This window comes from Capra hircus (genome assembly GCF_001704415.2).
Source record: "Capra hircus breed San Clemente chromosome X unlocalized genomic scaffold, ASM170441v1, whole genome shotgun sequence".
Taxonomy (NCBI): Eukaryota; Metazoa; Chordata; class Mammalia; order Artiodactyla; family Bovidae; genus Capra; species Capra hircus.
In genome coordinates, this window is record NW_017189517.1 from 28,230,078 (window position 1) to 28,254,832 (window position 24,755).

Sequence of the window (24,755 nt, forward strand, 5' to 3'; positions counted from 1 at the left end):
CAGCATATTTTTTAGGGAATGAGCAAATGACTGGTTTTTAAAAATTTATTGTATTGATAATTTTTAAGTGTCTTGTCCTAGGTACTCTTTAGGATACCTTTAAGTCTCAAATAGTAAATGTTTAAGCCTATGGCCTCAGAAATAATGCAACAAAGAAAGGCACTGTAATTTCAGCAACTTGGAGGCACCAGTCATGAAAAGTTGAAAATCATTGATTTTAAAATGATATGAATTTGCTTTACTGTATTTAATGTAAATATTCAAGTTTATCTTACAAGTGTTTAAATATATATATTATTGATACCAGATTCACGGCATGTTAATACTTACCATTAAAAGGACAGGCGTAATGACAAACCAGCAAGTTCTCCACCATAGCCAGAATATCCACCTTTTTGCTCCAATCATCATTTCTATATCGTCAATAAACCTGTTCCCTCCTAAAAACAGCAATAAAGAGTACATTTAGCCCTTACTCATACTTTCATTCATTAATCATTCTGGCTCTAAGTTATCTTTCTATGTCTAAACATTTTCCTGTACTATAGCAGTGAAGCATATAATACCGTTAACTACATTTTATTCATAATAAATTTTTGCCCAGTATATTATACTTAGTTATTATAGTAAACATAATGGAGAGGAATAAAACTAAGTCATTTTGATAAAATGTGTAAATCATTCTGTAGTCACTATTTACCATAAATCCAGATGACTCCTATTATTTCCAGTATAGCTGCAATCAAAATGCCCCATCCAGCACAGAAGTGGTCAATCAGATTAACCCAGTATATTCCAGCCTACCAAAAAAAAAAAAAAAAGTCAATTACTTTTAAATATAGTTTTAATTACTTTTATGATTGATGAGGTACTCAGATTGAATCTACTAATTTGATTTTTAACATATGCTCCTTGGTTTCACCTCTGCCAAAATGTAAAAGGGAATGTTTCAAATGTAAACACAAATGGGCCTTTAAATATTTTAAACAGTCTGTACCTTTTATTCTATTCTGAGTCCCTATTTAAAAAATAAGCATTTAGAATAGTTGATTATAAAAATGAAAGGTAGTGTGCTCTTTTGTAGTTGCCAAGAAATATAGCCTATATTACAGCCTACAAAGAAGTTACAGCCTACAAAGTCTGTAACTTTATTGTAATTGGGGAAAAATTGTCCACTATTGGGCTCCCCTCCCCAAATTATACATGCTATTGAAATTGTGTTATGATGGGGAAAGAATCTGGGTTAAAACTCAGAAAATCTTAAAGTCTGTACTAAACATGCTCTTAAACCATGGCTTCCTTATTTAGATTATAAAGTACATTCCAACTAATATTTTATCTATGAAAAAATACTGTAGTATACCTGAGTCACACAGATGAGGCCAAGGAAAAACAAAACCAAGCAGCAACCCAAAGTTATGGGAGCCCTCATTTTCTTCATCACTTTGGGAAATAAATCTTGAATTGTCGTGGTAATCGTTTCTTCAGAAGGAAAAAAATGACATGTCAATTCATTTGCCAATAATTTTAATCATAGAAATCAACTTCTATTAATTAAGTTTACAAATATATGTTGAGAATATACTCTGGGCCCAACTTCTTGCTTTTAAAAATCCATAGGATCCTTTCTCTTGGCAGTCACCATTCATCAGTTCTGATAAAAAAAATCAAATACAGCTCTATTTGTTGTTTTTAGTGTGTTTTATAAGGTTTTTCATTGGTAGTAATTATAAGGTAATAGTTTCCTGAGGGCTGAAGAAGTTTGAAAGAGGGTTATAGGGAAGGAAGATTTTAGTAGAACTTTTAAATAAGGTGAATTCACATGGCTACAGAAAGGCCTTCTAGGTTTAAGGAGTAAATATGTTCATTAAACAGGATACTGGCTAAAAGTAGAACGATATATGAGTAAAGGATTAAGAAACGTGTTTGAAATTTTTGGAGGGCTTTGAAAGTCAACTGGAGGAGGCTGGACTTTTTCCTATACATTATTAAAATGTTTTATGTAACATTGTGATATCACAAAAACTGTTTCAGAATTTTTAGTTGTGTACCCTAGGGCAGGAAGAGAAGAGGACAACAGAGGATGACATGGTTGGATGGCATCACTGACTCAATGGACATGGGTTTGGGTGGACTCCAGGAGTTGGTGATGGACAGGGAGGCCTGGTGTGTTGTGGTTCATGGGGTCGCAAAGAGTTGGATACGACTGAGCGACTGAATTGAACTGAAACCTAGGGGAAATTCCTGTGTGTAAAGAGAACCATCAGTCAGTTCAGTTCAGTTCAGTCGCTCAGTCGTGTCTGACTCTTTGTGACCCCATGAATTGCAGCATGCCAGGCCTCCCTGTCCATCACCAACTCCCGGAGTTCACTCAGACTCATGTCCATCAAGTCAGTAATGCCATCCAGCCATCTCATCCTCTGTCATCCAGCACTTTGGCCATCTCATGCGAAGAGTTGACTCATTGGAAAAGAGAACCATATATAAGAATAATTACTGCAGCAGTGCGTGTAACCACTACCAATATTGTAATTAGCCCCCAATTAAAATAAATTAATTTTTTAAAATTGGAAATAATCCAAATGCCCATAATTATGGTAACAGATTGTGAATTAACTTGGTGACTCAGATGGTAAAGAATCTGCCTGCAATTCAGGAGACTCGGGTTCAATCCCTGGGTTGGAAAGAGCCCCTGGAGAAGTGAATGGCTACCCACTCCAGTATTCTTGCGTGGAGAATTCTATGGACAGAGGAGCCTGGCAGGCTAAGTCCATGCACAAAGAGTAGCAACGAGTCAGACATGACTGAGCAACTAACACATGTCTGTGTATCAACATGGATTCATAATACATATAGAAAGCAACTGTCAGAATGGTATGTATGTTATGAAACTTCACATTTATGTGAAAATTTAAAAATTTTATCTTATTTATGGATATATATATATATATATATACACAATGTACACAAATAACATATAATCCATGGTGACAGTTGCTTTCTAGGAAGGAAGAAATGTGAATTGTATTAGGCACAGAAACATAAGGGACTTCAAATTTATCTGTAACAGTTTATTTTTCTAAAAAATGTCCAAAGCAAACGTAAAATATTAATATCTGTTCCTTTTGAGTATCTGATACATGAGTATGTTTTCTTTTTCCATATTTAAAATTTAAGTTAAAAAGATTTTTCAGAAAGATCATTCTGAGAGTAAAAGCTAGACAGGGGCAACAAGGGTAAGAAAATGATGTTTTGAAGTAGAGTAAAATATGAGAGGGATATGTTAACATTGGGAGTATTACTTACCAATGGAAGCAAACTGAGAGTCAAGACCCAAAGTCAAAAGCATGAAAAAAAATAATATGGACCAAAATGGCCCACCTGGGAGTTGAGCTAAAGCTTCTGGATAGGCAATGAATGCCAAATCAAAACCTAGGAAAACGTAATGGAATTTTAATTTAAATTAAGTTAAAGAAAATTAAAGAAATTCACATATTTGAACATTTTTCAAAGTAAGATACTAGAAAACTCTCAATTTGACAACTCAATGGATAATATACATTCTTTAGCAACTGTTTCACTATCACTTTTTAAAAGTGTTCATGTAGGTTGTTCTATAATATGGTAATGTAAACATGTGTTGTAAATTAAGCTAGTGAGATAAATTTTGTAAATGGTACCTTTCTCACATAAGAAATCTTAACTACATCACTGATGTTTGGCTGATTTTATTTTTTTTTAATTAATGAAGAGCAACTGTCTTAAACTCCAGTCAACTCTCTTTCCAATGTTTACCCAATATCACAATATGTAGTGTCATTTATTTTTTTCACTGTACATTTCACAGCTATGTAGTGCCAACTTATTTTTTTATTGAAGTATAATTGATTTACAACAATATTCTGTTAGTTTTGGTATACAACATAGTGATTCTGTATTTTTGCACATTATACTCCATTATAGGTTATTGCAAAATAACAGGTATAATTTTAGTGCCATTTAAATTATTATATGGACCCCTGCAAGATTGTATGTAATAAAACTATAAATTGAATCTTATTTTCCATTTGATGTATGTTGCCTTTAGAGACACTTGTCAACATTTTTTAAATCATATTATATAATACTTAGTTTAAGTATTTTAAGTGTCTCCAACCTCCCAGGGGACTGACCTAGGCTTCAGGAGAATTCGCTTCTAGTCTAGACTCTATCACTTCCTAATTTTTGATCTTCTGCAAGACATAACATTTCTATGCTCAGTCCCATCCTCTGTAAATGAGAAGTGGGACACTACATGATCTCCAAAGTCCTTTCTAGTCCCAACATTCTATTCTCACTCCTCAATCTCTCCACCAAATGATACTAACAATAAATAGAAATTTAGTAAGAAAAACCGACTTAAAAGAACCCTAGACTTCTGTTCCTAAGAGTCTTCAAAAGTGAAAGTTAGTTGCTCTGTTGTGTCTTTGTGACCCCATGGACTATAGCCTGCCAGGCTCCTCTATCCATGGAATTCTCTGGGCAAGAATACTGGAGTGGGTAGCCAGTCCCTTCTCGAGAGGATCTTCCCCACCCAGGGATCGAACCTGGGTCTCTTGCATTGCAGGCGGATTCTTTACCGTCTGAGCCACCAAGCCAGATAATTAAGCATCTCTAGTTAATGTCTTTAAAGTTAAGACATTCATTAATCAGATTCCTTTAAAGCTGGACACAGCTGTATATGCAAAGTCAGTTGGGTTTCAATCTATATGACATTTGTGCATTTAAAAAATTCATATGTAATGGTGTAATTGTACATGGATTAATTTTCATATATAGTTTCTCTCACATATTCATATATATATTAATACACACATATATATATGTATGTGTCTTTATATACATGCATGAAAATGAAGATAATGAATATAAAGTGCATAGCGTGATGCCTAATACTTGCAATTGTGCAGTAAGTAGTTCATATTAACCATAAGTAGTTCATATTAAGCACTAAACAAAATTTGGAAAAAAATTTAAACAATTGTTCTCTAATATAGTCTTGTTTCTCAGATCATCTAAGAATTATTATATGATTAAAACAACCAAGTTATTTAAGATGAAACGAGAAAGAAAAAATACCCTAAATCTTGAGTGCTTTGGAAAAGAAATGCAGAAAAGCAAAATGTCTGTCTGAGGATGCCTTACAAATAGCTGTGAAAAGAAGAGAAGTGAAAAGCAAAGGAGAAAAGGAAAGATATACCCATCTGAATGCAGAGTTCCAAAGAATAGCAAGGAGAGATAAGAAAGCCTTCTTCAGCGATCAATGCAAAGAAATAGAGGAAAACAACAAAATGGGAAGCACTAGAGATCTCTTCAAGAAAATTAGAGATACCAAGGGAACATTTCATGCAAAGATGAGCTTCATAAGGACAGAAATTGTATGGACCTAAAGAAGCAGAAGATATTAAGAACAGGTGGCAAGAATACAGAGAAGAACTATACAAAAAAGATCTTCTCAACCAAGATATACACGATGGAGTGATCACTCACCTAGAGCCAGACATCCTGGAATATGAACTCAAGTGGGCCTTAGAAAGCACTATGAACAAAGCTAGTGGAAGTGATAGAATTCCCGTTGAGCTATTTCAAATCCTGAAAGATGATGCTGTGAAAGTGCTGCACTCAATATGCCAGCAAATTTGGAAAACTCAGCAGTGGCCACAGGACTGGGAAAGGTCAGTTTTCATTCCAATCCCAAAGAAAGGCAATGCCAAAGAATGCTCAAACTACCACACAATTGCACTCATCTCACACACTAGCAAAGTAATGCTCAAAATTCTCCAAGCCAGGCTTCAGCAATATGTGAACCGTGAACTTCCTGATGTTCAAGCTGGTTTTAGAAAAGGCAGAGGCACCAGAGATCAAATTGCCAACATATGCTGGATCATGGAAAAAGCAAGAGAGTTCCAGAAAAACATCTATTTCTGCCTTATTGACTATGCCAAAGCCTGTGACTGTGTGCATCACAACAAACTGGAAAATTCTGAAAGAGATGGCCTGCCTCTTGAGAAACCTATAAGCAGGTCAGGAAGCAACAGTTAGAACTGGACATGGAACAACAGACTGGTTCCAAATAGGAAAAGGAGTACGTCAAGGCTGTATATTGTCACCCTGCTTATTTAACTTCTATGCAGAGTACATCGTGAGAAACACTGGACTGGAAGAAACACAAGCTGGAATCAAGATTGCCGGGAGAAATATCAATAACCTCAGATATGCAGATGATACCACCCTTATGGTAGAAAATGAAGAGGAACTATGAAGCCTCTTGATGAAAGTGAAAGAGGAGAGTGAAAAAGTTGGCTTAAAGCTCAACATTCAGAAAAGGAAGATCATGGCATCTGGTGCCATCACTTCATGGGAAATAGATGGGGAAACAGTGGAGACTGTCAGACTTTATTTTTGGGGGCTCCAAAATCACTGCAGATGGTGACTGCAGCCATGAAATTAAAAGACGCTTACTCCTTGGAAGGAAAGTTATGACCAACCTAGATAGCATATTCAAAAGCAGAGACATTACTTTGCCGACTAAGGTGCATCTAGTCAAGGCTATGGTTTTTCCTGTGGTCATGTATGGATGTGAGAGTTGGACTGTGAAGAAAGCTGAGCGCCAAAGAATTGATGCTTTTGAACTGTGGTGTTGGAGAAGACTCTTGAGAGTCCCTTGGACTGCAAGGAGATCCAACCAGTCCATTCTAAAGGAGACCAGCCCTGGGATTTCTTTGGTGGGAATGCTGCTGAAGCTGAAACTCCAGTACTTTGGCCACCTCATATGAAGAGTTGACTCATTGGAAAAGACTCTGATGCTGGGAGGGATTGGAGACAGGAGGAGAAGGGGACAATAGAGAATGAGATGGCTGGATGGCATCACTGACTCACTGAACTGAGTCTGATTGAACTCCGGGAATTGGTGATGGAGGGGGAGGCCTGGCGTGCTGCAATTCATGGGGTCGCAAAGAGTCAGACACGACTGAGCTACTGAACTGAACTGATATCAGTGTTTCTTAAATGAGATATATAGAAGCTATATATAGCATTACATACCTGATTTTACAACTTGTGTGACTTCCTTTCCAGATATATGAGCCATGTGTCCCAATATAGAAAAAATAGCAAATCCAGCAAATACACTAGTAAGGCAATTTGTCACACAAACTACAATGGCATCTGAGTAACAGTTGTTATTGAACTTATTGTAAGATGATAAGGCAACCAAACCACCCCAGGCAACTGACAGAGAATAAAATATCTGTGTGGCAGCATCTTTCCAAACCTATAAAAGAAAATAATATTTTAAAACACACAGTTTTAATTTTTCACTTGTATAAAATATTTCGTATATGCAAGTCAATAACATAAAAACAAAACAAACACCTAAATACCCACTACTGAGCTTAAGAAATAAATTGTTGCTAGGCTATTAAAGCCTCCCTGTGCTCCTTCCTGATTGTATCACACTTCCAACTTCAGTGGTAACTGCTATCCTGACTTCTGTGTTTATCATTTCTCTGGTTTTCTTCATATTTTTACTATCCTAAACAATATGGCATTTAGCCTTGCATGTTTTTAAGTTTATAGTAAAGTTATCTTAGTGCATGTAAACTAATACAACCTGCTTTTTTCATTCAGTAGTATATGAGATTTATCCATTATCAATTTGAACCATATGAAATTTTAATTCAACTAAATATTGCCAAATTATTCTCTGAAGTGGTTGTATCAGTTTGCACTCCCACCAGATGGTATGAGAGTTCTCACTCCCCCACATCCTTGCCAACATCAGTCAGAATTTTGAATGCTGTCCAAACTAATGGCCATAAAATGAGTGTTGATAACCTTAAATAATTTATAAGGCTTAGCATGTTTTTATTTGTTTATATTCTATAGTTATTTTTTTTTCTGTGAAATTCCTGTTCACATATTTGCCAATGTTTTATTTGGGTTATTTGTCTTATTTGACCTCTAGGAATTCTTTATGTAGTCAGATTCTAATCCTTTATCTGTTATACGTCTTAATTTTTTTCTCCCAATTTGTGGCCTTTTCCCCCCTCTTAACACTGTGTCCTTTGATGAACCAAAGATTTTATTTTAATGTAGCTGAAGGTATTTATCTTTGCTTTTATGTATTGTCCTTGATTTCTATGACTGAAAAAAAGAATCCTTAGCCCAAGGTCATAAAGCTACTATCCTATATTTTCTTCTAAAAGACTTAGTTTTGCTTATATCCTTAAGTTCAATTCACCTGAAATTGAATTTAATGCATATTAAATTAGAAATCCAAATACATTGTTTTCTAAATGAAATATCAATTGAAGATAATTGATATTATCCATTATATTATTTGGATATCAATTGTATCAATTGGATAGTCCAGCCCATTCCCATTGATCTGTATCCCCACCTCTGCCACATATCAAGTTCCATATGTTCATGAATCTGTTTTTGAGACTACTGTTCTGTTCCACAGGCCTGTACGTGTATACCTATGCAAACACATTATCTTAGTACCATTAGCATTATAATACCATTTTACATCTGGTAGGACAAATCTTCCTCATTTCTTATGAAATGCCTTGCTTTATTGCATAAATTTTAGAATAAATTTTCAGGTTCCATGGAAACTGTGCTGGGAATTTGATTGGAATTCTGTTTACTCTGCATATCAACTTGGGGACAAAAAAAACATATTCTTAACAAGGATGGTACTAGGGAGTTTTTAAAGAATGATGACACATTTAGACATCCCTTCAATCATCCAGTTCCCTCATTCCATGTTTTGATTAGAGCCCCATGTAGCTGGCCTTATCTCTTTAAGCAGTGCTCACACTCTTCATCTAATTCAACCCCTTTATCTTTCCCCCTTTTACAATTTACCCCTCCTATGTCTTTGCTAAAGGGAAATAATTAGTCTTAGAAACTAACCTAGGTAAATCCATCTTGATAGTGAAATTCTATAGATATAACATTACTCTGAAGAAAAATCTAATTATGGAGACTTCAAATAATAGGGTTGGCATATAAGTAGGCAAAAGTGTATTTTTAGTCTATCTGGAAATATGATTGGTCAATGGAAGGCAGGCCGTGTTAACATGGTGACTTAACAGTTCTAGCTCTGGAATCAAAAAGAATGAAGTCTAAATCCAATACCTCTCACTTTCATTGAATTTGATTTATTTTAACATCTTCAAGCCTGTTTCATCATCTGTAAAATGGAGATGATGATGATAATTATAGTAGTAATAACTATGTGTCCTAAGAATGATGTGAGAATTAAATGAGACAATATATGCAAAGCAATTCATAGCATATTCAATGATAGCTATTATGTTTTTATGGAAAAGAAATATAAACTGATACTCAGTTTCATTTGTGGAAGTTAAAAACAATAATTTTCTCTTTGAAAGGTATATAATCTATTTCCAATTTCAATAGGAATAAAGTTGTTAGGAGTAAATAAATATTTACTAGGTTTTCAGAATATAGCTTGATATTAGATGATTATTATACTAAATTGCTTTATAATGGCAGGAAGCCAGTAGAAAGTAAAATGGATGGATAAATAGATGGGTAGGTAGATGCATAGATAGACAGCTAAATCATGGTCATTTCACTATACATTTAACAATTGGTTATATTTAAGTGGTGACTCAGCAGTGAAGAATCTGCCTGCCAGTGCAGGAAACACAAGAGACTCGGGTTCGATCCCTGGGTCGGGAAGATCCCCTGGAGAAGGAAATGGCAACCCACTCCAGTATTCTTGCCTGGGAAATCCCATGGACAGAGGAGCCTGGAGGGCTACAGTCCATGGGGTCACAGAGTCAGACATGACTTAGTGACTAAACAACAACAAGATAAGAAAATCATGTGAGAAATAAGATGCACTCATTTCTTAGGCAGTTTTACATATCAGGTTGGCCAGCACAAATGAACTTTTTGGCCAACCCATATTAAGAGATGAACAACATGCTTATGTTAGTCTCTCAGCTGCTTTGACTTGATACATTATGCATGCATATGTGAGTGGGGTGAAGGGTCTGGAGGTGGTGTGGCAGGTCTCGGTTATGTAAGAATGCTCTGCATACCATGAATGATGTAACTAAGCTGCCTAGTTCCAAACATACTTATCGTCTCTATACCTACCCATCTCACAGCTATATAAAAGACTATTAGTTTAGGGATTGCTCCTGCTGCTGCTGCTAAGTCGCTTCAGTCATGTCCGACTCTGTGCAACCCCGTAGATGGCAGCCCACCAGGTTTCTCTGTCCCTGGGATTCTCCAGGCAAGAATACTGGAGTGGGTTGCCATTTCCTTCTCCAAGTTTAGGGATTAGGAAATCTTAATTCAAGATGCACAAACAGGCGATGTAAATTTAACTAAATGTGAATCTTCCTGGATCTCAACTTTTATCACTGTAAAATGAAGGAGTTAGTAAAACAATCACTGGTGACCCCTCTAGCTATCAATTTGTGTGGTTCTCTACTCTCCTAGAGATATCAATAGAGTTCAAATATTTAAAGAAAAGGAAAAATACATACTTGTGATTGCATGCTTAGCATATAAATTGGAGAGGAATAAAAAAAATATCTAAGAAAATATTTTCATTGCCAGCACACCCAAAGAAGGGGTGAGGGTAGTGTTTGTGTTGGGATGGGGAGGTAGGAGAATTAAATTATATGTTTCACACAGAACTTTAGGCTTAGCTCTGATGTTTTAAAGATAATAGACACCAAAACATAGACCAATATAAAACAGTCACATAAAAATTGCAGGATAGTCTCATGGAGCTATAAAGCCTAGGTTTCTGAGGATTTAAAAGCCACTTAGAGGAATATCAAAGGAGCTTTTCCACTGTGCTCAAAGTTATGAGATTTAAAGAAAATGTAGGGTTCATTTCTTAGGAAAAATGCTACATTCTACAATTATTTAGTATTACATAACAGCAATAATTAAAATACTTGTGTGATCATTTATATAACAGTTTACCATTTTTTCAAAGTATATTAACATATTTTATCTTGTTTAATAACCTAACAGAGAGAAGATGATGAATCCCAACTTCCATTTTATTTGTTTCTTATCCATCATCAAAAATGGTCATCTAGTTGGGAAGAGATTAACACACAAGGTTAAAAAATGTGAGGCCCAAGAAAAATGAAGAAATAAGCAGTGGCCTTTGGATACATCAAAGTACGTTAATCTCCAATGCATAAACAATAAAAGTTCATAGTTCTAAAATGATTTAGAGTCATCAATTTAGATTAATGATTTAGAGTGATTTTTTGTGATTACTACTGAGTGAAAAAGATTTGGACACACAGAAGGTAACCAAAAGCCGGAGACTGACCTCTCAATTTTCAAAAAGGTAAAGGATGGATTTCCATGACTAAAAATTGATAAATTTGACTTGGTTATCAGAAACATTCTACAAAAAATAATTAAATATCCATATTGTGAGTATTTAGAACATAGCAACTGCTGAAAGCATGAGTTCCACAAAGAATACCATAGCAAGCTAAAACTAACATCCATTTTGGCTAATACTACTAATATGATATTATAGTGTTTCTTGATTTTAATATAATATTGTGGGATTTTGCCTGACCAGAAGCTTAATATATTCTAAGAATGTGACATGACTACTAAAATAGTGAAAGTGTTATTAGGCTGTATCAATAGAAGGAAAGTCTATGGAGTATACTTACTGGCAATGCCCTCTGCAGTTAAAATTCTAAAAGATTTTCTGTACATATGATACACATAGCCATTATCTGAAGACAGACTAATATTAAAAGGGGTTACAAATTCATATTTATGACACATTATTTATGTGTCTTGTATACAAGTAACAGTTTTGTTTATGGAATTCTTCATTTCAAATTTATGTTTTAACTTCAGAATATTAACTTTTAAAGACAAAGTTTATATTAGACCATTAAACCATCAACTGTAATTTTTAAATCTACTACGCATTTATCTGATAAGTCACATGCATGCTAAATCACTTCAGTTGTGTCTGACTCTTTGCAACCTCATGGACTGTAGCCCACCAGGCTCCTCTGTCCATGGGATTCTTCAGACAAGAATACTGGAGTGGGTTGCCCCTTCTCCAGGGATCTTCCCAACCCAGGGATTGAACTCATGTCTCTTATGTCTCCTGTATTGGCGGGCAGGTTCTTTACCACTAATGCCATCTGGGAAGCCCTGGTCATCAATTTGTGGGTCCAAATCCTTTTGATCAAATAGGATCAGTTTGAATAAAATGACTGAAAATCCTGTTACTAAAAATGACTGTCTCACTTCTAATAAGACAGCATTAGTGTCATGTTAAACACTTAAAATCAGGCATCCTAGTGGACAGAAACATTAATAACTTTAACTCCATATTCTTTTACAAGATATTGCATTATAACACTCTAGGTAATCAAAGATTTTCAGTATTGACTTTATCTAAGGTTGACCTCCTTAGATATGTGAAATCCAAATTGTTTTACCTCAGCATCCTTAAGTTTTGCAAAATCTGACTGTGCTCCAATATAGTATGAAATGCCTTTTGATGCACCTTCCAGAGTTGCCCCTCGAATCACCAGGATGAGTAGGACAACATAGGGGAAAAGAGCTGTAAAATACACCACCTACCAAGAACAACCAAAAGTTATTATTTTTAAAACTCATGGTATATAATTGTATACAAAGAAAGTTACTAGCCAGTTGAGATGTTTAGCCTATTAATGTCTGATAATACTAATACCAAAGTTGGCATAATTTCCTCTTTCTGTTTTTACCACTCTTCGAATGATCCACTTTCAAAACACTCTGATGTATGTGGCAATGTTTCCCGGGTTTATGTTGTAAATAAACACTATATCAGCAATGGTTATTTGAAATCCAGATGAAGCACTTTCCTAAATGTATCCTAATAAATGTTTGTAATTTCATCTCTGGTTCCTCTGCCTTTTCCAAATCCATCTTGTATATCTAGAAGTTCAAACTACCATATAGTTGCGTTCATTTCACATACTAGCAAGGTAATGTTAAAAATCCTTCAAGCTATCCTTCAACAGTACATGAACCAAGAACTTCCAGATGTACAAGCTGGATTTAGAAAAGGCAGAGGAACCAGAAAAAATTGCCAATATCTATTGCATAATAGTAAAAGCAAGGGAATTCAAGAAAAAATATCTGCTTCACTGACTACCCTAAAGCCTTTGACTGTGTGGATCACAATAAATTGTGGAAAACTCTTAAAGAGATGGAATACTAGACCAGATTACTTGCCTACTGATAAACCTGTATGCAGGTCAAGAAGCAACAGAACCAGACATGGAACAACGGACTGGTTCAAAATTGGGAAAGGAGTATATCAAGGCTGTATATTGTCACTCTGTTTATTTAGCTTCTATGCAGAGTACATCATGCAAAATGCCAGGCTGGATGAAGTACAAGCTGGAATCAAGATTGCCTGAAGAAATATCAACAACCTCAGATATGCAGATGATACCACTCTAATGGCAGAAAAGTGAAGAGGAACTGAAGAGCCTCTTGAGGAAGGTGAAAGAGAAGTGTGAAAAAGCTGGCTTAAAACTCAACGTTCAAAAAATGAAGATCATGTCATCCGGTCCCATCACTTCACGGCAAATAGATGGGAGAAAAGTGGAAACAGTGGCAGATTCTATCATCTTGGAGTCCAAAATCACTGTGGATGGTGCCTGCAGCCATGAAATTAAAAGATGCTTGCTCTTTGGAAGAAAAGCTATGACAAACCTAGACAGCATATTCAAAAGCAGAGACGTCACTTTGCCAACAAAGGTCTGTATAGTCAAAGCTATGGTTTTCCAGTAGTCGTGTACAGATGTGAGAGTTGAACCATAAAGAAAGCTGAACGTGAAGAATTGATGATTTTGAATTGTGGACTTTTGAGAGTCCCTTGGACAGCAAGGAGATCAAACCAATCAATCCTAAAGGAAATCAACCCTGAATATTGATTGGAAGGACTGATACTGAAGCTGAAGCTCCAATACTTTGGTCACCTGATGCAAAAAGCCAACTCATTGGAAAAGACCCTGATGCTGGGAAAGGTTAAGGGGAGGAGGTGAAGCGGGTGACAAAGGGTAAGATGGTGGATGGCATCACTGACTCAATGGACATGAGTTTGAGCAAACTCCGGGAGATAGTGAAGAACAGGGAAACCTGGTGTGCTGAAGTTGATGGGGTCGCAAAAAGTCAGACACAACTTGGTGACTAAACAACAAATGTCTGATAGGAGTGAAAATCTCCTCTTGGTAAATTAGTGCATTAAGGTGGGAAAGAAAATGACTTTAAAGTAGTCTAAAAAGTAAACTTTTAACTGAAGTAGTTAGTCTATGCTCAATCCCAGAGAAGAAAGAAAATCTCCTAGTAGTTGTCCAAATCCTGTGAAAGTTTTTAAAGTGAGTACTGGACACTTGATATTATTATCCTTAAAGCTACCATTAAAAGTGTTTGAAAGCACACATATATACATGTGAACTGCTTGTATCCTAGATAACACATGGTTCCAGATGAACAGACTGCCTTTGAGGCTAGCTTTGCATTAATGTGGGTAATTTCTTTGCTCCATAGATGTCCTATGTTTGGTAATATGCCCAAGGAGATGATTTAAACAAACCATACCAAGACCAGTAAAAATCAATTGCCTGGGTAAATGGATTTTCATGGATTTTTCAATATTAACATCAGAAACAACCAAGGGTTTCAAAAATGTACAATCACAACACTGTTTTGGAAAATTTCCACTGAATTTGTGATGTTCCTGGTATTTTTGTGATCTAACAGTATGTCTCATTACAATGTAACAGTAACTGTGCTAGATATTGTACCAGGAACGCAAAGATAGTATCCACAGTTATTCTTGTTCTCTGTCCTTATGGAAATTTCAGTCTGGTAGTTACAAACACACACATGTTTATTTTTCTGGGTATTGTACAGCTGCTCACAGAGAAAATTTCATGTTCTCTGATATTGCTGCAGTACTTTATGAGAGTTTAAAAATAAAACAATAACATGGGAAATGTTTTTCAGAAGAGGGCTTTCTGCTGAGAGAGGGTTCTGAGTCAGTTTTGGCAAGCTTTAAGAGAACACTTGTATAGCTTTATTTTTTTCTTTCTCTCTCCAACAATGGAATAATGGGAATCCTGACACCATTAACCTATATAACATATATAACAGGGATCTAGACTTCCCAAACCAAAACTTGTAACATATAATTCCACTCAAGATGCTTCTTTATTATAATAGGATGGAAATTTTAAAAATATACTCCCAAGCCTCAGAATGCTGTATCAGCTAGAAGGGTCCAAGATTAGAGAAATGACACACATCTAGTAATAATTTTTGCTAGTTTTATTTTTAACAATAGCAGTGTTCTTATGTATTTTCTTAGAGTGAGGCTGCCTACTCAGAAAGCTTTTCACACATTCAAAGGATCTCATGATAGAAAAGAACATGCATTTGATACTACTTGGCATTGAACTATGGTGAAATTGGAAAACAGTAACATCACTGTCTAAGGTGTTTTCTAAATTACCTTTCCAGAAGACTTTATTCCTTTAAATAGTGCGGCTCCGACTATAAGCCAAGCCAGAAGAAGACAAAGTGCTAAATACCAAACAATGACTCCAGTCTCATCCAGTCCACTTGACCGTTGGAGTGCCACTTTACTGAAAACACAGATGTCCTTTGATTAACACACAATCATTCATCTTAAAACATTGAATTTTGTAATATCTATCATACAGGGGAAGCTTCATGAGTATTTTACTAATACTCATACTAATTCATATTTATTCATATTAATACTAATATTAATTAGTATTTATTAATGTTACTCTGACGTCAATGTCACATGAGCCTTTTACTGATACAGTTGTATGGAGGGGCAAAAATAATTCAGTGATAAGTCAGGCTCAGAACTTTCTGGTTAACTGCAGCCAATCCAAAGTTTCAAATCATAGAATAAAAGATCCACTCATTCTTTTAGCTCCGATTTTCCCCTAATATTTCAAAGCTCCTCTATGGGAAAAAATTAACATCAGATTATTTTACTCATTATGGTATTTTTTTCTCAAGTTAAAATGACAGAGAAGACATTTTAAATTGTATTAAATATTTTTGTATTCATCATAGTGTTAGTCACTCAGTCGTGTCTGACTCTTTGCGACCCCATGGAGTGTAGCCCATCAGGTTCCTGTGTTCATGCAATTTTCCAGGCAAGAATACTGGAGTGGGTTGCCATTCGTTTCTCCAGGGTATCTTCCCGACCCAGGGATTGAACGTAGACCCAGGGATCAAACCCAAGTCTCCTGCATTGCAGGCAGATTCTTTACCACCTGAGCCAGGGAAGCTCTAATTCATCATACTTGTTATTATCAAAGCTAAATGGTCCCATTATTTATACCTTTTTCAAAGGCTTTCTGTAAAATTCCATGATTTCCACTAGGGACATATATAGATATAGGATTTTACTTCTTAGCTTAATGTTTAGAACATTTCAAGGGCCAAATTTTAAAAGGGTCACACAGAGCAGTAACATGGAGGTGAGGAAGATTTCGTTACAGCAATAGTCAAAGAAGTTATATAAGGGTAAAGGGCAGGTATACAGTAAGGAGATTAGAGATCATTTAAAATTAATAAAAGCAAATATAACCCCAAACATCTATTTTGTCATATAATGACAACTATAAACAAAATGAATAATGAAGAATTTCAGCTGTAAATAGCAATTCTGCCCCTAGTATTATTCATCACCCAACTGTTTATCATTAGAACTTTCTCATTATAGTCTAAAAATTGCATATTTTTCTTCAAAGCAATGCCCTAACTTATAAATAATGAGCACTATATAAATCATCACTGATGACCTTGTGCCCCATTTAATAACTAACTTATGAATGACAATCTATTAGCTATGGGCTAATTTTGCAGGCTACTACTATTCACACAGGATAAACATTTGAGTCAAATGAAGTATAATTTGCTCTTATATGAGTTAAGAGCTGATCAATATTTTATTGTTATTTATAAAAAGTTTTATTAACATCTGCTTAGGATGTAGATAATATACTGTACTCACTTCCAATACTGTTCACTGGGAAGCTGCCCTGTCTGATAAACTTCACTTCCATTGATGCAGGTAAGATTGTTGGCATCTACCCAGCTTTTATTCACTTGAAAGGTTTCATTTATGCTTATACTCACATTACAATGTGTCACTAAAAATTAGAAAAAAAAGAATACACACAGACATGTACTTAGTTTTAGAAGAGTGCTTTCCTGGAAATAAAGTTTAAATGGTGAAATACTTAAGGTACTGTCTAAATTGTTATTTAGTGAATGTGGAGTAGAAATTTCACAAATGGAATAAGCCATGCACACTCAGCAACTTAAATTTTCTCTACTACTAAGCTGAGGGTGAGTATGAAAATATCTGCCCTTTTAAACAGTATGCATTTTTATATTTACAGTATATTTACAGTAGCAACAGCTGTAGAGTAATAGTCATTTCAATTGGGATTCAGTACTCTAGGGAAATTTTCATATGTGGACTTATTTAACATATATAGATAAATGACACCCTTAAATTCCTAAGAAGTGTTAAATCTGTATCAATTTATTCTCCAATATACACAGCCAATCCCAGTGGTAATAGTCTACAATATCGATGCTACATTATTCCAAAGACTAGCAATACTCACCATCTCCTGAACACTACTATGTATCATAAACAGTGATTTTCTCTCTTACCACTTTCCCATTTTCTTCCTTGTCTACCACCCACAACCTAGGTCTGCAAGAAGTACTCCAAGTAGTGGTTTAGCTTTACTGGCTGCCCTCAGAAATTAACATATTGCATTAATCAAATTTCAGGTTATACATGATTTATTCTGATTTCACCAGTAGCCTGTGGCTCACTTAAAGTTGAACCTAAATTTTTTAGGAAATGATTTAGGCCTTTAATCGTTAGAAAATATTAAAGAATGAATGATTCAGAGTTCAGTTCAGTTCAGTTCAGTCGCTCAGTTGTGTCCAACTCTTTGTGATCCCATGAATCGCAGCACACCAGGCCTCCCTGTCCATCACCAACTCCCAGAGTTCACTCAGATTCACGTCCATCGAGGCAGTGATGCCATCCAGCCATCTCATCCTCTGTCGTCCCCTTCTCCTCCTGCCCCCAATCCCTCCCAGCATCAAAGTCTTTTCCAACAATAAGTAAATGAATTTTACCGAAAGGAGATCTGCTACAGTTTCCATCAGCCCAACTGATGGAACATTTTGACCATGGTAGTTCACGTTGAAAAGAAGCAAACAGGTAGTAAAGACTATAGGCAATTATGACATTATAATAGATTGTCACAAAAATGGATATCAGGACCATTGTAATCCCCACACCTGGAAAAGAGAACAATTTAAAAAAAATAAGTGAAATTTCTTTTGCTAATTCATACAGCTGCATTCTCAATTTCCACAAAATCTATTTTAAACTGAGAAAACTGTTCCAATGTTTTCTCTTTATTGGAGAGGTGGAAGACAGTACTGTTGTCTGAATACCTCCTCAAAATTATTTTGATGATTGACTTTTTGAGACAGATTTTGAGTTGATCAGGAAAAGGTGCTAAGATTAAAGATCTATATTAAGCCACTGAATTCACATAAAGAAAAACCATGTTTATTACTCATTCTTATTAAGTCTGTAAATTCTTGTCAGAGTGGGTACCACTAAAAAAAAAAAAAAAACAAACTATTCAAAGCTTATATCCTATCGATTCAGTAACCAATACTCCCATCTTCATCTATAAACAAGCATTTTGACAAGTAGAAGATAAAGCCTCTGAATGAATGTCCTAAGAGGAAAATGTACAGCATTTCTACAAGTGTGTGTAAAGAAAATTCAGTAAATTGGTAATTATCTGAATTTAAACGTCTGAAATTTCTTTAACTCTCTAGTTTCAAAATGCAGCTTAGCATACTGAATATAACTCCTTGTTAAGACTAACTTTTGAGGTAGCTTCCTTCATATTCCAGCATGATAGTCTCTTCATCTCACTATAAATGTATTTTTGATGTTACATTGAAACTTTTACAAGTAGCTTTCAGCAGCTAGCACATACCAAAAATGATATATAATCTTCAAACAGAAATGCTGTTTGATGTTTAATAACAATCAAAGCATTTTCAAAAAAACATTCCCAGTGTCCTATTCCATTAAGATCATCCAAGAAAAAAATAGTGACCTGCCCTTCAACTTTCCTGAATGAGGCATTGTAAAAGATATGCAAAAGCAAGAAGACAGAGACCACAGAGCAAATAGAAGAAAAGACAGAGCCATAAAGTTAACACACAAGACTGTTTGCCAAGAGAATTCAAAAGGTGAAAATAGGAAAATAGTAACAACTTCCTCATATCCTTCTTAACCCTAACCATATCTGCAGCCCAAGATAAAGAGAAATACATATTAACATTTGATTTCTAAATTTGATGGTGGCAAATAGAAAAACAATGTATGTCTCTGCCTTTGAAAGTTAGTTGCTCAGTTGTGTCCAATTCTTTGCTGCCCCATGGACTGTATAGCCCACCAGGCTCCTCTGTCCATGGATTTCCCAGGCAAGAATACTGGAGTGGGTGCCATTTCCTCCTCCAGGGGTTTTTCCTGACCCAGGGATCAAACCCGCATTTCCTGCATTGCAGGCAGATTCTTTACCACCTGGGCCATCATGTCCAGATGTTAAATGCTTTGATCCACGCAGTGAGGACAGCTATATGCAGGAACAAACCAATAAGCACAATAAGGAAAACATTTTAATACCAACCTTGAAACAATGGAAGAATCCTCCAAATTGAAACTGGACCTAAGCTAGAAAATTGTCCCATGGAGCACTCTAAGAAGAACAAAGGTAAACCAGCCAGGGCTAGCATAATCACATATGGTATCAAGAAGGCACCTAGAAAAGGCAAAAAAAAAAAAAAAAAAAAAGAACCAAAGTACTATTATATGCCCAAATCTTGATGGCACTTTGACAACCAACACAACATTTTGAAAGCACTCTGATATAGTGGAGTCAGAGAGAACTGAGTCTGGGCTTAAAATCTGTGAGAAGGTAGTTGATTCTCTAAATCATGGATTCCTAATGCATGAAATGGTGATGCTGGTATTACCTAATGAGGTTGTTGTGATTATTAAAAACAATAACCCATAAAAAGCAATTCAAAGAAGTTGAATGATCATAGGCTTTGGAGACAGATAGACCTAGGTTTATATCCTGGCTTCATCATGTACTGGTGATGTGACCTGGGGCAGTTTATCTAACCTCTCAATCTTGGGTTCCTCATAAATGGGAAGAGCAATGCCAACTCATCAGTTTGTGGTAAGGGTTTGATCACAGAGCCTATGTGAAAACACTTCACAAAATGGGCAGGCACATAGTATATGTTCAAAGCTAGTTTCCCTCCTCTCTCCTTAAAAAAAATAAATCTGCTTTTAAGACTTAGGGTTTAAATGTTAAATGTGGTTCAAAGTAGAAGCTATTGCAGTTAAGTTCATTATTCTCCAAATAGTCATGTGTCTTCACTCAATGTTAATAAGAAACATTATTTTTGGTAGAATAATCTTGAACCCTTGAGATGCATTCAGAATTAACATTCAATTTCATAAGGACTAATTTTCCTACATTTGGATTATTTAGTCCCATTTTTGTTTTTTTGGGTTTTTTTTGTTAAACCTTTTATTATTTTACGTTTATCCTGTCTACTTTTAGGGCATACAATTCATTAAAACTTGGACCAGATTTTTGGTAGAAGCAGGGACAGAATATTAAATTTGTTGTTTAAGTAGTCTAGAAGTCTTAAATTAACAATGTTTAATAAGAAATTGAGATAAGTGAGTAAAATAGACTTTGGGTTGGATTATGTACGTTTTTTTCTTCATATAGTTTTCCCATTATGATACTGTAACATCATACCTGGGGATTACATTTTTTTCTAACCCTAAAAATATATTTTACTAAAAATAAGACAATAAAGTACTTGTTACATACAAGTCACTAGTCACCAGAACATAGGGACAAATATGTTTTTACAGATGTTGCAATGCACATACCATCATTACTATGACTAATAGAAGTTTAATTCCCACCAATGGTAAATATGAAGAAAAAGTAATACAAAATATCTGTTTGAAAAACAATATGTAATGTTTTGCTAGCCCAGTGTAAACAGTTTTTTAGACATATACAGAAAACAATTTCCCTCAGTGTTATTAATGGCTTTTCTCCCATTATATTATTTCATTATTAATAACAACCATAACTGGTACAGTAGCAATACAAACTAGTGGTCAAATTGTTAATGCTACTGACCTAGACCCTAAGGTAGTCTGATGCTTCTCTTTCTTATAGTGTTAAAAAGCATCTAAAGATAAAAATGGTTCCAGATTTTAGCAACAGTTTTTTAAGCCTGACCATAATTTTAAATCTAATCTATTAACATTTGACAAATTTAAATTTCATGTTCCTGTTCTACCCTTGGGCAAAAAAGAGAAGCAACTGAGAGAGAGTAGATCATCCGCTACTCAAATGATGTGATCTTTTAAAAATGAAAGCCAATATGATAAGCTAATTTTTAGAGGAAACAGTGAGAGAGGTAATAGCATACAATAAAATAATGCCATTTTGTTTCAGCTAAGTTTAAAAATTCTATATTAAACTTAGTTTGATATAGTTCCTAGAAATCTATAGTAAGTACTGGCCCTTTATGACATCAACTCCCAGGGTATTTCTTAATTTAAACCTGAACATAAGGGGCTGAAAAGGAACCTAAATGCTTTTCTCTGCTACACTGACTCATCTTCCAGCCCAAATGTATACTAAACTCTTGATTAAACAATGTTGGCTCTAGTTGGTAATTTATATTGGTAATTTATGGTACCAACACTTAAAGTGTTTGATAAACAGAGCTCCTTTCTTAAATCTTTGAAGGGTAATATGAATGTTTTAAAATAACTAATTAATAAGGAATGTAAGATTGAAATATCACCACACAAAATCCTATTGTACCAAGAAAAATAATTGCAATGGCATAGTTTCACTGGTAACCAATTTTGAAATATAAGGGAATGTCACCTCTACACTTCTAATAGGACTTATAATTACAAGTAAATAAATATGGTGTAAGTGAAAAGTTGTTTCAACATTACTAGAGGATTGTGCAATTCATTCTGTTTCCTTTTGGGTGTCACTTCAGAGTTATTTTTTTCCTCCTTGTTCTAGTTGAGTCTTCTTTAGTGATCTATGAGGTATAAACCATATTGTTTTACAGAAACTAAACACCTAGCCTTGAATTAAATTCTGTTGCATTTTAAAAGGATCTTCTACCTGGCCAATCCAATTTGGAGTATATGTAACTGATATTGCAGCTTAAAGTACAAAACCTTTAATTACTTTTTAATCAATTCTTTCTACGATTAAGTTTCCAGAATGTAATGCCTTATTTTATTTAAGCAAATGATTTATTTGAATTTCTTATTAGAATGAGAATTCCCTGCCTTTTGCTTAGATTCAGCAATAAATTAGGCAAAACACAACTTGAGTCTGAACACATTATCATAGGAACATGTATAAATTAAGAAGAGTAAGTCATATGATGATCGCTTGAGATTTCAAATGAGAAATCAGAAGTGCTAAATATGCAACTTTCATCAAGTTTATATCTGAAGATCTTATGAAACTAGCTTTCCAACTTGAACTAGAAAACCATGGTCTAATAATAAAATGCAGTATGCTCATTTCCCATCCTCCCACTAACCCATATTATCATATACCTTTCCTTAGGTCTTAAAATATCATCAGAGGCCATAGAGCACCTCCCTTAAAACTGAAGGGGAAATAAACTGGGGGAAGGGGGGTAGTACCTCCGCCATTGTTGTAGGTCAAATAGGGGAATCGCCACACGTTCCCCAGTCCCACTGCATATCCAATCATAGATAAAAGATAATCTGATTTTTTGGACCAGTTACCACGCTCCTGATTCTCATCATTTTCATTAACATGAAGATCCTCGGGTGCAACCTCAGCATTCTAGAAAAAGAAAAATATCATCAGCTTATTTTTCTATTAAAAATTACACAGAAGCATAATTTCAAAAATTCATAGAGTGACAGTGAGAGAAAGACATACAGAGACAGGCAGACAGAGACAGAGAGAAACGAACCCTGAAAAACATAGCCAAAGAAAACTCTTTCCAAAGCTAGTGACACCTCTGTGCATGGCTGCTTTTAAAATGAAAAAAAAAACTCTGTAGGTGGATATTTTTACTAGTTCTTTGGGTTATGTCATCCAAATTTTAGTGAAAAGGTTACATGTGGCACCCAGTATAAAAGGCAAATGAAGATGGGCAGATAAAACTTCAAGTGCAAAAGTTTTAAAGATGAGTTAGGTAAAATCAACACTCCTCCCAAGAAATTGGAGGAGCTCTTTGAAAAAAAAAGGTTCAAATATAGTTTCTGCTTTTTTTAAAAAAAAATCATTGACTCTTTTTCATACTGGCTGATAGTTTTGATGTTTGGAGCTGTCAGGGAAGTTTGAGTTCCTTTCCATATCTTGGAGAGTAAAACTAGTGCATTTCTGAAAGCCACAAAATAATACAGACAAATTCTCATGTCCCATCAGGTGGAACAGCACTCTCTCCACTTCAGAGAAGAGGGAAGGGTTCCCTCAGGTCAAGTCATTTTCTTATTTCCCTCCAACCTATGGACACAGTCCAGAGAGGGACAGAACACAGAAGGTGGTGAGCATACCCAAGGCAGAAGATGAGGCGACCATAAGTCTTCTCGCTACCAGAGTAAGAGCTGTCCTGTTTCCTCTCCTCTATGGGGACATCTCAGCCACACTTGAAGGTAGTTGAACAGAAATGTGGCAAACGGAATAGCCAAAGAGAGCGAAAGCTGAGATTTGCCTCTCCTTAAGTTTTCCCTTCCCAAGCCCTCCATAGGTCCGCAGCTCACAGACTCCTACCTCCTTCCTTCTGCACTTGAAGAAGCTCAGACACTTGAACTTATCCATGGTTCACTGGCTCCCTGGGCTGCTCTGCCTGTCTCTCAGTCTGGCCGAGCTTGACTGGTGACGGATACACACTCCCCGGTCACTAGCTGCCAGAGTGAGCCACCTTGCCCAGGGGTGGGACCATTTATGGAGGGAAGCTCCCTCCTCCCCCGCCTGGTTGCCCTGTCATGTCAATTACCGGAAGGGACTAAAGTGAGGCTCTGGTTTTTCCCCAGGTAAGCTGGCATGTAGCAATCCCCTGCCCTGGCCCCGGGAAAGGGCTGGGCTGTGAGAGAGCGGAGCAGTCGGAGCCGAGATGACTGATAGCCTTTGACTCAGAGCCTGGCAGCTGCCTTTGCAGTCTCTCCTCCTTTCCCGGGTTCCCTGCTTCCTTGTAACCTCTCAGTCTGGTCTCTGTCCTGGGGCCAAGTGCTGATCTCTACCAGTGCCTGAGGCAGAGGACATGGTCTGTGGGGTTCATTCCATTCCCCAAGATTCTCCTGAACAGACTGCACTGTCCTGGGCTCTGGGATTTCCCAAAGTTTTGCCCTTCACTAGAAAGCACTTGATCCCCTGGGGCTAACACTGCTCCCAGAGAGGAAAGCTCGTGAATTGGGCACCTTGAAAAGCAGCCAGTTGAGATAAGATTAC

The 24,755-nt window shown here is 35.9% G+C and overlaps 1 protein-coding gene across 2 annotated transcripts in view; it reads right to left on the bottom strand.

The window, feature by feature from the left end:
* The window catches only part of SLC6A14 (solute carrier family 6 member 14), a 29,342-nt gene extending 5,043 nt beyond the window's left edge, over positions 1-24,299 (bottom strand). Inside the window, exons 1-12 of one of the 2 annotated variants that reach the window (XM_005700262.3) lie at positions 24,078-24,235; positions 22,976-23,141; positions 19,881-20,012; positions 18,298-18,462; positions 17,147-17,285; positions 15,602-15,734; positions 12,531-12,671; positions 7,084-7,312; positions 3,307-3,432; positions 1,364-1,482; positions 701-800; positions 331-440 (exon numbers count right to left, since the gene is read on the bottom strand). In XM_005700262.3, coding sequence (XP_005700319.2) covers positions 331-440; positions 701-800; positions 1,364-1,482; positions 3,307-3,432; positions 7,084-7,312; positions 12,531-12,671; positions 15,602-15,734; positions 17,147-17,285; positions 18,298-18,462; positions 19,881-20,012; positions 22,976-23,141; positions 24,078-24,125 — 1,608 coding nt within the window. In that variant the 5' untranslated portion in view covers positions 24,126-24,235. Of the gene's footprint in view, positions 1-330; positions 441-700; positions 801-1,363; positions 1,483-3,306; positions 3,433-7,083; positions 7,313-12,530; positions 12,672-15,601; positions 15,735-17,146; positions 17,286-18,297; positions 18,463-19,880; positions 20,013-22,975; positions 23,142-23,860 lie in introns of both variants that reach the window. The other variant, XM_005700263.3, reaches the window with a different exon arrangement.
* Positions 24,300-24,755: the final 456 nt, after the last annotated feature.